This window comes from Vidua macroura, chromosome 9 (assembly GCF_024509145.1).
Source record: "Vidua macroura isolate BioBank_ID:100142 chromosome 9, ASM2450914v1, whole genome shotgun sequence".
Taxonomy (NCBI): domain Eukaryota; kingdom Metazoa; phylum Chordata; class Aves; order Passeriformes; family Viduidae; genus Vidua; species Vidua macroura.
Window position 1 is genome coordinate 11,748,703 of NC_071579.1, and position 13,354 is coordinate 11,762,056.

General features: G+C 43.4%; 1 protein-coding gene across 2 annotated transcripts in view; it reads left to right on the top strand.

The window, feature by feature from the left end:
• The window catches only part of CLCC1 (chloride channel CLIC like 1), a 16,457-nt gene continuing 3,103 nt past the window's right edge, over nt 1–13,354 (top strand). Inside the window, exons 1-11 of one of the 2 annotated variants that reach the window (XM_053985182.1) lie at nt 1–83; nt 1,763–1,903; nt 3,643–3,735; nt 4,558–4,665; nt 7,011–7,232; nt 8,370–8,510; nt 9,664–9,757; nt 10,837–10,934; nt 11,013–11,159; nt 11,761–12,042; nt 12,585–12,828. In XM_053985182.1, coding sequence (XP_053841157.1) covers nt 1,772–1,903; nt 3,643–3,735; nt 4,558–4,665; nt 7,011–7,232; nt 8,370–8,510; nt 9,664–9,757; nt 10,837–10,934; nt 11,013–11,159; nt 11,761–12,042; nt 12,585–12,809 — 1,542 coding nt within the window. In that variant the 5' untranslated portion in view covers nt 1–83; nt 1,763–1,771 and the 3' untranslated portion in view covers nt 12,810–12,828. Of the gene's footprint in view, nt 84–240; nt 392–1,762; nt 1,904–3,642; nt 3,736–4,557; nt 4,666–7,010; nt 7,233–8,369; nt 8,511–9,663; nt 9,758–10,836; nt 10,935–11,012; nt 11,160–11,760; nt 12,043–12,584; nt 12,829–13,354 lie in introns of those variants that run through there. The other variant, XM_053985181.1, reaches the window with a different exon arrangement.

Sequence of the window (13,354 nt, forward strand, 5' to 3'; positions counted from 1 at the left end):
GGCGGCGGGAGGAGCGGCTGGCGGGGCGGCCCCGCAGCGGGTAAACACACCGGGTGAACGCCGGCAGTCCCGCGGCCTCTCAGGTACCGCGGGCGGCGAGCGGGGCTGCGGGCGGGGCGGGCGCCCCTGGCCGGGCCTGCGCGGTGTCGGGGCGAGGAGGAGCGGGAAGGGGTTGAGGGCTGCGTGTGTCGGGTGCGACGTGAAGGAGGCGAAGGCGAGGGAGAAGCGTGCGGAGCCGCTTCTCTGTGGCCCTGTCGGCTCCTGCAGCTCTCGGGCGGCGGTGCCGGCCTGCGCCGGGCCGGAGCGGGGCCCGGGGCCTGGCGGAGCCGCGCCGAGGAGACCAGGCCGTGGCGCCAGGCGCGGCAGGGATGTCCCTGTAAGGCTGGCCAAGGTGAGTTCTGCGTGACGGTCGTGCTGGCCCCTTCGTGAAAAAATAGTGAAAACCAAAGTTCATCAAGGAGGAATGTTAGCATTGGCAGTAGTTCTCCGGGAGCGAGCTGCCTGCACCCTTAGGAGCAGGATCTCTGAGGGAGCGCGGTGTATCTCTCTCAGAGAGGGAACGAAGGATAGTGGAACGACAGGAGGTGTGGCCATGCTCTTTTTAAAACAATGCGGCCGAGGGGAACTAAGCCAAAGGAGTGACCCGAAAGGTGACCAAAACCTGGACGTTGCTCCGTTAACTCGAAAATACATATCACTTTCCACACCTCATCGTGTGCTAATGAAATAAGACATGTACATGCTTTACATGTATGACTAAAGTCATTCAAACTGCGCCTGGATATGAAGTGTCATAAACTGAAACGCTACCTTTTACCCTCCTTCAAGAAAACAATATAAATATAGGTTAAGAGGGGCGGAGGTCAGAGGAGACTCCACCTTTGTATCCTGGGTCTGTCGGCGGGCTGTGCCTCTTGCCTCCCCCACGGGAACGCGTGTTGGGTAAGGCTCGAGCACCGAGCGCTCCCTCAGGGAATTCAGGGGGCCAGCTACTGTTTGCGACTGTGCTTTTAATCGTCTCCCTCCGTAACGTATTTTTTGTCGGTTTCTTGCTCATATTTTTGTGTTCATGTGCTCCTGCAGACGGTGTGTTTATCACTGACAGTCGAGCGTTTCTGTTGCTCAGCAGATTACAGTGTTTTAACCTGAGGGTTGTTGAGCGTTTCCAGACTGTGGTCTGGCCAGGGGAGTTTGTTGGACATGACCAGACTTACAGTGTGTCTGTCACGCTGTTTGTGAATCTGTGATTGTGGTGGTTCCTACTGAATGGGACTGGACCCACAGTGCTGCACTGGCTCTGTGCTTCCCTTTTTAGTGCTGAATTGGCCATCCCTCGGAATCAAAGCACAGCCACTCCCAGCTCCTCTGGTATCTGAGGAACGGCTGAAATGCAAGGGGAGTTTTTCTGCCAAATCTTCCTCTTAATGTGACAGCAAAACTTGCTTTACTGTTAACACAATGCCCTTGTGGTGAAGTTCTGCACCGTTTTATCATATTTAGCAATACTGAACTCTGTGCTACACCTGCTGATAACAAAGTCTGAGGTATTGATCCACTCATATAATATAGTTTAATTGTGCATATTATTGTCAGCATTTTCCTTGGGAAAAAAATATGGAAGTGAGTTTAAACCTGCTTAATGGAGAACTGAGTTTTTTGAAAAGCTCCACTTTTAGTTTTTTTTTCATGTAAGATTGTTTCATTTTTTTCATACAGCATGTTACACCCTGACCTAAATACCTGAATTTCTTGTTCTATTCAGTGATACAGGATGCTGTTTCCTATGGTGTTGTATGCAGTTGTGCTGATAGGGAGCTGCAAAGTTCAAGAAGATGAATGGATTGACCCCACAGATATGCTCAATTATGATGCAGCATCAGGAACAATGAGAAGACCTTATAAGGTAGAGAAAGAAAGAGTGTATGTCTCTCCCAAAAAGCTAAGTGCTGTTGGAAGATTGCTTTTAAACAGTGCCAGTAAATAATGATAACAGTATGGTGTTTTTAAGGGCTTATTATGTTGTATCTGAATCCATACACAGAAAAGTCTTTGTGTCCATGGTTAAAATTGCAAGGGAAAAATAGTGTAATTAGCTCAGGACCTTTCCCTGCTGAGCTTCTGTTGCACTCAGATCAAGTCATATCAAGCAGGCTTTTTGTATTTTCACAGGTGGTGCTTGATTTATGCAGGTTGTGGCACCACAGGTTACTGCTCTGAGAAGTACTGGGTTAAGGAACTCTTGCTAATTTCTCAAGTATAGTGTTAAATATCTTGAAAATCAGGTTCCTAACTGATAAAAGTTGGAGGAGTTAAAGTTAATTATTGTATTTTATTTTTATTGCTGTATTTTATACAGCAATAGGAACCAGTTTTCCATTTCTTGTGTGAGACTATTGTGAATATCAATGGTGTTTTGTAATGCTGGGCCTCAGTTTTCAGAAGAAAGGTCAGAATAGGGATTGAGTGCTTTTAATGAATCATTAACACTGAAGAGAAGATGAACGAGGAAAAAAATCAGTTCTAACCCGATGAATTGTCTCTGTCTTGTGTGAGGTGCGGGCTCTAAATACCATGAGATGCGTGTTGGTTATCTTGTGCATGTGTGCACACATGGCACTGTAAACTGGAGGTGGTTGTAAGGGCACCCTTGATTTTTGCCGTTACTCAGCTTTCAAGATTGGTTTTACAGTCTTAAGTAATACTGTTTAAACACTACAGAGCTTAATTATCTGAAGGTTAAAAGATTACACAGAGTGCGTTATTGCTCTTCACAGCTTTCCTCATCAACCTCCAACTTCTCCAAGTCCACCTGATAGTCATTAGCATCCTTAAGATCCAGCAGCAAGCTTTGGATCTTTAAGCCTGGAGCCCAACTGCTTCAACTTCTATAAAAAGTAGTAGTTTTATTGTTGTCTCCTGCAAAAGTAGAACTACATCTTAAATGAAAAAAATTACTACTTTGTGTTAGTCCATCTTCTCAGGATTTCTTTTCTGCTCTGCAGAGAGTTTTTAGGTGGGCAGGCTGTGTGGGTCACTCGAGCCCTCAAAACCTTTGTTTCAGCATGAGTTCACTGATTCACATGCTGTTGTGCTTCCTCTTGGAGACTTCCCTCAGTGTGCCCACATGGTTGTGTAGAAGTGGCGCTGCTCCGACTGGCTCTGAGTAATGAACAGAAAACAGAGTGCTCTGGAGTGGATAAAGGCAGGCAGCCCAAAATGGGGTTTGTGCTTACTTGCAGTCTGGCTGGTGGCGTGGCCAGCTGGACTGGGAATTCACCTGGCTGAAAACTGCCCCTTTGCCTGCTGAGTCAGTTTTTAGCCAGTGCCACTATCTAATCTGATGCACTCTGCGGATCACCAGCACTCGAAGGAGGGGAAAGGGCAAGTGGGGGAGGAGAGGCAAGACCTCACCTTTTGAAGGCAGCGTACATTTAGATAAACTCAAAGCAATTGTCCATCTGGAGGCTAAAATAACAGCAGAGAGGTAACTGCAGTGTCATTGGGAGAGTATCAGAAGCAAAGATCTGTACTCAGTTTTTAGCTCCTTTGCTCCTTCTAAAGTGATGTGACTGTAGAAGTGTAACAGGGCATGTTGGTCAAATTCTTGGAATCTAAAAATATGGTTTTCTTCTGTAATTTTAGCCAAACTATCATGACTCTGAGGAAGAGGCTGTGGATACAGTCAGTACTGAAATCTCACGTTGTTCCAGGGCAATAGACTCCTTGCAACACAAGGTTTGTTCTTCAGAGTATTTTCCAGTGTTTTATAGTTTGTGCTTTCTGATGATGCTCTTCTGGATAGTACCAAACATCTGCATTGCTGGCATAATTTATTCTTTATGGAAGAATAAAGAATACCTCTAGGCAGAGGAGAGACTGGAAGTGGTTTGAATTCATTTTCAAGTTGTTTTCTGCCTACAAAGGTCTGTTTCCTGATATGTTTTATAGTGTAGCAAAATCGATAGGAGCTAGGTGCTTCTGTCTAGTGTCAACAGTTTAAAGGTGTGATACTGATTACACCATGCTGTTCTCAAGCTGGTCAGTCCTGTTTGATTTTAAGGGGTGGGTTGTGGGCACAGAGACAAGGGCAATGTGCAGAGCTGCAGCTCTCACGCGCTGCTGTCAGACCCCCTCCCAGGATGTGGGGATGCTTGTGTGGCTACTGGGGCCCTTACTGCCCTCAGCCATTTGGATCCCCAATGGGATATGTGTCATTTTAATGTTGTTTTACTTGTTCCCTCTTTTTTTCCTGATGCAAACTTTAAATGTAAGGAGATCCAGATGTTTACATTTGTTTCTAGCCTTACTGAAGTCAGGATTTGAATAATACTGGCAGATGTGAAATTTCCAGTACTGGCTAGTTCCATGGAAAGTTGTATGGTCGGTAACCACATAGATTTTTTATCTGGCATACTAACCATGGAATCATTGCTAAACTAAAGAAATGTGCCCCTGTTAATCCTGAGTTAAATGTGCTGGAGTGTTTGGGTTTTTTTCTCTCCTATGAAGAAGCTGGTTTGAGCAAAGTGAATAAAAGTGTCTTTTGCACAATTGCAGATTGCAGAGTGTGAGAAGAGGAATGCCAAATCACAGGAGAGCCGTAGCTTTTATATTTTTAAGCGATTCTTGAATAAGATTTTAAATGAAGCTGGAAAACTTGGCCTTGTAAGTATTTGAACAGTTACTTTAAAAAATACTTAATTAAAATGAATTCATATTACTGTTTTATGTAGTTTTCACAGTTACTAAGCATTGAGTAATTATGCTGTGTACTTTAAATGAAATGAAGGGAACTGAATGGCAAAGATTATAGAAATATGTGCATCCTGTACTGCTGAGGAGACACAGTTGTCGTTTGATCTGTAAAGCATCCAAAGGAATTCAGCGTATCTAAACATCTGTTGCTGGAATGCAGCTATAGGAACACCTTGTTCTGGTCACATTAATGGTTGGAAACCGGAAGGAGCCAGATTTGGGTTGTTTGTTGTAGACTTAAAAGACCTGTACTGTAGGTCTACCATGTTAACCTGCAGAGGGTGGAAGTGAGGACAGGTGACCTGGGAGGAGTACAGAGAGATTGTCCAAGCAGGGGCAGGCATCGGGTTAGGAAAGCTAAAGCCCAGATAGAATTAAACCCCTAAGGAAGGGATGCTGTCCAGTGGGACCCTGACAGGCTTGAGAGGTGGGTCCATGCAAAACTCATGAAGTTCGGTGAGAGAGGGTGCAAGGTCCTGTATATGTGCTGGGGCAATGCTAGGAAGAAGAATAGGCTTGAGTGCAGAATGGACTGGGACTGTCCCTCGGGAGAAAGACTTGGGAGTGCCGGTGACCCTGACAATGTGAGCTTGCAGCCCAGAAAGCCAACTGCACCCTGGGCTGCATCCAAAGCAGAGAGGGGACTCTGCCCCTCTGCTCTGGTGAGACCCAGCCTGCAGTGCTGTGTCCAGGGGTCCACAGTGTAGGGAAGAACATGGACCTGTTGAAGCAAGTCCAGAGGAGGCCACAGGGATGGTCAGAGGGCTGGAGCATCTCTCCTGCAAAAATGGGCTGAGAGAGCTGGGGCTGTTCAGCCTGGAGAAGAGAAGGCTCTGGAGAGACCTTAGAGACCCTTTGAGTATCTAAAGGGGGGCTATAAGAGGGACCTTTTACAGAGGTGTGCAGTGCTAGGACAAGGGGGAATGGCTTTAAACTGAAAGAGAGGAGGTTTAGATTAGATACTGGGAAGAAATTCTTTGCTCTGAGGGTTGTGAGACACTGAAAGAAGTTGTCTAGAGAAGTTGTGGATGCCCCATCCCTGGAAGCATTCAAGGCCAGGCTGGATGTGGCTTTGAGCAATGTGGTCTAGTGGGAGGTGTCCCTGACCATGAGGGGTGGAACTAGATTATCTTTAAGGTCCCTTCTAATCCAAACCATTCTGTGATTCTAACCATCAAGCAATAGTAGCTTATTAGAGTTTCCATACAAGAACCACCTTATTACTTTCTTCATGCAGTGGTTTCAGCTGGGGTAGAGTGAATTTTCGTCCTGGTAGCTGGTGCAGTGCAGTGTTTTGGATTCAGTGTGAGTGCACTGTTGATAACACTCTGTGTTTCAGTGGTTGCTCACTGGTGCTTTCTCTAAGTCAAGGGCTTCTCGGTGCCTCGTGCCAGCGAGGAGGTGCAGGAGGGGCTGTGAAGGAGGTGGCCAGGACAGCTGAGCTGAGCTGGCCACAGGGACACTGCAAACCATGGCTGCTGTGCTCAGCATGACCTGGGGGAGTTGGCTGGGAGGGGCTGATAGCTGCTGGAGGATGGGCTTGGTCAGCTTGGGGAGCAGTTGCATTGTGCACCACTTGTTCATCTGGGTTTTATTTCCTTCTTTCTCTCTTTTCATGACTAGTAATATTACCATCACATTTTATTTTGTTTGCTGTTCTTGTCTCAGCTCATGAGGTTTACCTTTTTTCTCATTCTCCTCCCCACCAGGAGGGATATTGGAGGGAGTGAGTGGCTGCATGATACTTCAGTTGTTAGCTGGGCACTTTATTATATTGTCTTTGGAGATTTTGTTTATTCAGAGGTAGAAGAATTGATCTTTAGTAATAAGCAAAATTACTGTTAAATAAGGAACATTACTTTTAGCAATGTAAAACTTCTTATATTAGTTTTTAATAGATCCTATCTTGTATTATCCAGCTGTGTCTGAGGCACACAGTGTATCTGTAATTATTACTTGTTAATGACCACTGGTCCTGAAATCTTAGTAACAGGCAAGATAGTTTACTTTATTTTTTTAGTTTTTTTTCCTGTAGAATTGAAGTATTACAAACCAATTGAATTGTGTTTAATGTAGTTTAGATGAACAAAAAGGTTCTAGAATCATAGTGTGCCCCCTGTCCCATGTTTTCATCCTGCAGTCTGCTTCAGAAGGGTGCTGGTACAGAATGAATATGATCAGTTTTGGCCTATGGATGCATTTCTATTTCCAAATAAGCAGCTTTTAACCATTGTTTTGCTTTGCTTTGAATTCAGCCTGGGGAAGATGTGGGCCATGTGCATTACGATGCTGAGATCATTCTTACAAGACAGACGTATCTGGAGATCCTCAGGTTTGTCAGTGAGGAAGCCTGGCAGCCAGGTGCCCTGGATGAGGCACTGAGTGATATTTTGATCAACTTTAAGCACCATGATGATCAAGCTTGGCGGTGGAGATTTGAAGACACCTTTGGAATTGATCTATATAATTTGGCTTGGGTAAGAGACTAAAGGTTGATTATTGGTTTTAATTGCTTTTTTACTCAGTTTCTCTGTGCTAGTGAATTAATATTGCCATCTTAACTCCACAGATAAAACAATTCTTTCCATCATTCTTCTAGTGAGTAATTTTTTTTTTTTTTGGTTGCTGAAAGATGTATTTGCTTTAAGAAGGAATTCAGGTTTTTTATTCCTGTGGTCATCTGTTCTCTATTGTAGCTTTGGTTTGGGGCTTTTTTCTGGTGTGTTTTTTTTTTTTTTTCCTTGTCTTTTATATCTGTGCTGCCAGACTCATTATGCTCTACCACTTTCTTACCAGTAGAACTGACACCTCATGCATTATAGATCTTCCAGGTTTGTCTCTTGGTTCATCTAGTTGTTGAAGCTGTTGGCTTCTCCAAGAGTTGGAATATATACTGAAACAAGTATATATTTAAACTCCTGTAGGTCAGAGGACTTTGCAAATTTTGTGGAAAAAATTGTGTAGGGTTGGAGGGTTGTATGGGAATTATAAAGTGCTAAGCTGAGGATCTCTAATAAGCTGAAGGTTTCTGAAGAAATCTTTACAATTCAGAATATGCCAATGTTTTATGCTGACATAATCTTGCAAGTAGCCTGTCTAGATCTGAGGGGTCCCTGGAAGCCAGATGACAAAAGCAGGCTGTCAGTACCCTCTGATAGGGGTCCTTAGGTGGAAAGACACTGTGGAGTACTTCTTTGAAGTCTTGCTGCTGGTACCCAAACTGTAACTTTGTCTCTTTACCGAAGTGCAGGAGTTGGCAGCAGTTGTTCTGTGGTTCAGAGCAGGCACAAACTGCTCGGGCAGTGCCTGACACCAATTTGATAATTTAGAAGTGTGGTGGCTAATGTAACAAACATCCTAAGGAAGAAATAACTAAATATCACAAGAAACAAATGAGGAACTGCAGTGTAAGGCTGTGACAGGGATGAATATTAGTACTGCCACAAAACTGTTCTGCCTTGTGCTCAGATGGGCTGTGGAAGCAAGGAAAAACTCACCTATTCTTTGTAAATAAAATTAGTAAAAACAAAAGTTGGAAGTTTCTTCTTGTGTACTGTCAGTAAGCTTGGAAAGGTCCAAATATGGGTCATAATTTTTTCTCTTTTCTTTTTCAGCTGCTCTTGTGCTTAGTGTGCATTGTAATTGTAATGGCTACAGAACTGCGGACATGTGTTTCTCGCTTCGTTCAGCTAAAACATGTTTTATTTCTAACCTTTCTCGTCAGTTTTGTATGGAATTGGTTTTACTTGTATACGGTAAGTTCTGGACTCTTAATGGCTTTTTGGCTTAGAACTTCACAGTTATGAGGGAGTTAAGGTTGTTTTAGTTCCTTTGGTTAGTTTACATACAACTTTTAATTAACTGCAAAATAAAAAAGGGATAAACATCTTCTTTTGCATGTTAATGGGTGTGTTAGGCATAAAGAACAAGAGAAACCCTGACAACTGTATTCTGCTGTAGAGGTGCACAAAATTCAGAGGGCACTAGAACTCTGATTTCACTATGTGGGCAAGGCAAATGTAACCTCTGACTAAAGCAGCTTGGTAGAAAAGGTATACAGAAATGTATTCAGGAGTTTTTTTCTTAAGATTCCCTGGTAGAAACTGTGTTTGATGTGATGGACCAGATAAATGCCTCATTAATGGTGATTAAATGGCTGATGGCACAATCAGATCAGTTTTACTGGGGAGGAATTTAAGATACCAGATCAAAGCCCAGCCACAAAATCTGCCCTCACATCTTGTCAATCAGGATTGAACTGCAGCTTGTCAGACCTAGGGATAGCAGAGTGCAGGAGAGTGGGATGGCTCTGGCATGGGGTTGGAATGCCATGCAGAAGGCTTGGATTGAGGCAGTAAAGAATGTCAGTTTTGCAACAGATGATTTGATTTTTTTTATTATCAGTTGCAAGCAGTAAGGCAAAACTATAATAAATACAGGTATTTCATATGGGAATTATTTGAAAATAAAAGAGGATGCTTCAACTAGTAATTGCATGACAGCTAGTAATAGCATGACAGCTAATGAGTGTCTCTGTTCCAGAAACATTGTAAGGAAAGATGTCATCAGTTTATAGTTATTTTTGCCTTGGACTTGTGTCTTTGAATATTGGAGTCTGGTCCTTTGACAATTCAGACTCCTTTTGGAGAATATCTTGGAGGTAGCCATTATCTCAGGGGTTTTGTCCATTTCTAGGAAGTTCTTAGAACTCCATTAAATTGTTTAGGTAGTAAACTTTTCTAAATACATATTACATGGGGAATTGTCATTACAAGGGGACAATGGGGAAATTGTCATGTATGTGGGGAAGTATCCCAAGGCTGCTGAGAGCAAGCACAGAGAGCTGAGGAGCAGCACTCCTGGCTGCAGCCAGCTCAGTGTGTGTTTCCCTCCCTGCTGTCCCTGCAGCTGGCCTTTGCTCAGCACCAGGCAGAGGTGGCCAAGATGGGGCAGTTCGACAAGGTCTGTGCGGAGAAGCTGGAGTGGTATGGAAGTCTCATGGGTAAGTTCTTGTCTTGGTACTTTGCTGTAGTAGTTAAGATCACAAAATAGCAATCTCAGGATACTTGGATTTCTTCATGGGTAGTACAGGGAATTCTCTTCAATACACAATTACATGGTTTTACCCTTTTTCCATCCCATAAGACTTTGTTTTCTAGGCCTTGAGAGGAGAGCTGATCACAGCACTGTACTTGGGGTATGTCGTGGTGTTACTTCTTTTTCTTGTAACTTATCTGTGTTTCTCCAGCCACCATCCCCAGTACCATTCAGTGCCATTTACCAAAGACAGGCAGCCAGAGTTCAGGACAAGGATTTTTTTTCATGTATCAGGCCTGTGAGTACAATGGATTTCAGGAATTGGTTCTGTAATTGTTTGTTCAGGTGTTACTATTTTACACAGAAAGCTAATTTTTTTTTATTAGTTGTTATTTCTATTCAGTGCTATAGCAGGTAGATGAAGGGTGGCATCTCTTTAAAGAGTGCTTGTTATGGCCTTCTCTGTGTAATTTCTTGACTCTGTTGTTTTTGCTTACACATCAATGATTTACATTCTGACTGCAGTTAAACCAGACTACAGAAACACTGATGTCATGGATCACTTGTTTATAATGTAAAAGTTCCCTTAAGAATTAAGACTTCCTACTTGTAACTAAAAGAGACCCTTGAATCCAGCAAGCAAAGTAGACAATTTCAATCTCCTTGCAGATGAGCAGTAACACAGAATGATGCTGTGTCAGTAGCTGTGAACACAGTGTGCAAGTTCATAGTTTCCACAGATGAGACTTTTTCCCCGAGGCTTCTGGGGACTGATCTCATCTAAAGAGCTTTCTTGATTATACATTGGAAAACTTCAGGTTCTTCTCTTTCTTTCCAGCCTTCCCTCCCCTTCCTGCATCCCCTTGACTGGATGAACCATACTGCCAAGCCAATCTCAGATGTGTAAAAATAAATCTGAGTTTTGAACTGTATCTAGAAGAGTTCTCTTCCATCTTTAACTTAAATGTTCCTTTCTGTATTGCTGCTGTGTCACAAAGTATCTTTTTAAGAAGTAGTAATAATATGTGTCTGCTTCGACTTCAGAATGGCTTAGAAGTACATGGACGTTTCAGGATGATCCCTGTAAGAAGTATTATGAAACTCTGCTTGTGAATCCTGTTTATATGGTTCCACCATCAAAGGTATGCCAAGCCCAAAGGGACTGCCAAGGCCTAGGTTGTTCTTTGTGTGACAACACTGGTTTTCTGTTTATTTTCTAGGCCTTGGCAGTAACTTTCACCAACTTTGTAACTGAGCCTTTGAAGGACATAGGACAAGGTATTGGTGAATTCATCAAGGCACTTATGAAGGAGATACCGTTAATTCTGCAGGTTCCAGTGCTCATTACGATGGCTCTGGGTGTCCTGGTTTGTATACATTCATCTTACGTTTAGAAGCTCAGTTTTATTTTTTTAATATTAAATGTGTTTATATTTAAGTATTATCTATTATATTATGTATTTCCTGTTTGTACAGCTGAACAGATTTCTTAGCACAAAGAAATTACTTCTGCACGGGAATTTTTTCTTGACAAAGGTTTCATACTACAGTTGGTCTAGGAATTAAAAGAGCCAAGTTTTGTATTCAAACTTTATTCCTCTCCCACTCCCCAAGTGGTATATAGTAGCATTAAACTGCTTAAATCTTAGATTCTCTGACAGTTTATTGCACCTTAGTTCCCATTTCTTCTTTGAGCCATTACATTGTGATGTGTGTAGCTGGCATTTAACACAAAGGCATCGAGTTAGAGCCTTAAACATCTTTAATGTAGCACTAACAATGAACTGCATCCAGCCTGGCAGTTCCTGCAGTGCGGTCAGACTGCAGAAAGCTTGAGCTGGAGCCGTTCTCTTCACCTGAGCTTTTCCTTCAGGGTCTTTCAGATATATGACAGGAAATCTGTGTGAAAACCATAGGCTGCAGCTGTTTGGTGTTTTGCTCAGTTTGGGGTTTTTTCCTCTCCCCCAGACTTTTTGCTATGGTGCAGGATCATCACTGTCTGCATTAAGACACTTAAGGTCTTCTCAGAAGAAAAGTCTTCCTCTGCCTGCTAGTGAGCAGGAGCAAATAGCCTTTGGGCAGTACGATGGGAGGACAGGAGACGAGTACTATGTGCAGCAGCAGCCGTATGTCCACAGAGGCCACCAGGACAGAGGGGACGCCGCCACGAGGCCTCTCCTCAGGCTGAGAGTGTGCAACAGCAGCAGGAGCCCGGACACGGCACACGCCAGCGACGAGCTGGACACACAGGTACCAGAGCCTGATCTGTCTCCTGGTGCTCTGGGAGCTGGCATTAAACTGAGCAGATTGCAATGGCACTTGCTAGAACACATCTAAACAACACGCTTAAACCCAGATCTGAGGGAGAGAGGAGCTAAGGAACTACATGTTCTCCTCTGGAACAGTTTGATAGAGGTGTCTTGGATGTGTTTCTTCTGGAAAAATATCTTGCAGTGGCTAACTGTGGCAAGAAACTACTGAATTAAAACTCTTTATGGTAAAGACAACTTCAGTTTTGAGAGATCAGTATGTATGTCGGCCTGGTCAATCATGATAACCCACAGAAGAAACATGGAGGAAAAAAGCAGTGCCGACTTCCCTGTAAACTACAGAAAATTCAAAACAGGTTTATGCTCTATATTGGGCTTATTTACATGTTCTGTTTCCCAAGGGAAAAAAAATACCTGTCATGCTTTGGGTGAGCCCTACCCCTTGAGCTGGGATGCACTTGAAACAATAGATGCTGTCACTTTTGAGTGCTTAATTAATAGGTTATTATTAATTTTTTGCAGAACAGGTTGTACACTGAATCTGAAGTTCATAGACCTGAAACTCTCAAAGCTGAAAACCTTACTGGAGAAGCTCCACTTGAGCAAAAACAGGAGACAGGCAAAGTGGAGGGAGAGACTGGAGAAAAGTGTGACCCTAATAAAAACCTAGAACAGAAAAGTTCTGCCGCGGAACCTTGTGACGAGAAGAAAAAGAGTGTTTTACATGACTCCCAGGAAAGAGACTAAGGAAGACCCAGGCTCTGCTGTAAGTTCTTTCTGATCTTTCTTTATTTGTCATGTAATTGCTAATTCTGCTCCCATTCTCAAGTGTAGAAGAGAGAAGAACATCAGTAAGCTGTTAGGTGGGGTTGTAAAATCTGGGAGAGGGTATTCTGTCTGGAATCTGAAATAAAGGTGTTAAGTAAGATGATACACCTTTAAGTGGCCAGAAAACCCCAGGCTTCTGGAGTGTTGCTGCTTGTTGGAAATCAGGTTTGTGTAATAAGTTTTGAGTAACTCCCATAATGCTAATTCCCAGCTCAAATGTCTCAGGTCTGTCTTTGGGTTTATGTTCTTTAAAATCAGTTTGCTTCTTGTCAGCCCAGTTTTAGGACAGCTGACGGATCTCCTCCTGTAATGATCTGCAGAGAGTGAGAACCTGATGTTGTAGCAGGTGGTTTTTAGGCAGTTCAGAGCTGAACAGGGCCAGGACCAGGAGCTGCCCTGGGGATGGACATTGCAGTGGTTGTTCCCCAGAACTCCCCAGCCCGGCTCGTCCTTAGCCAGAGCAG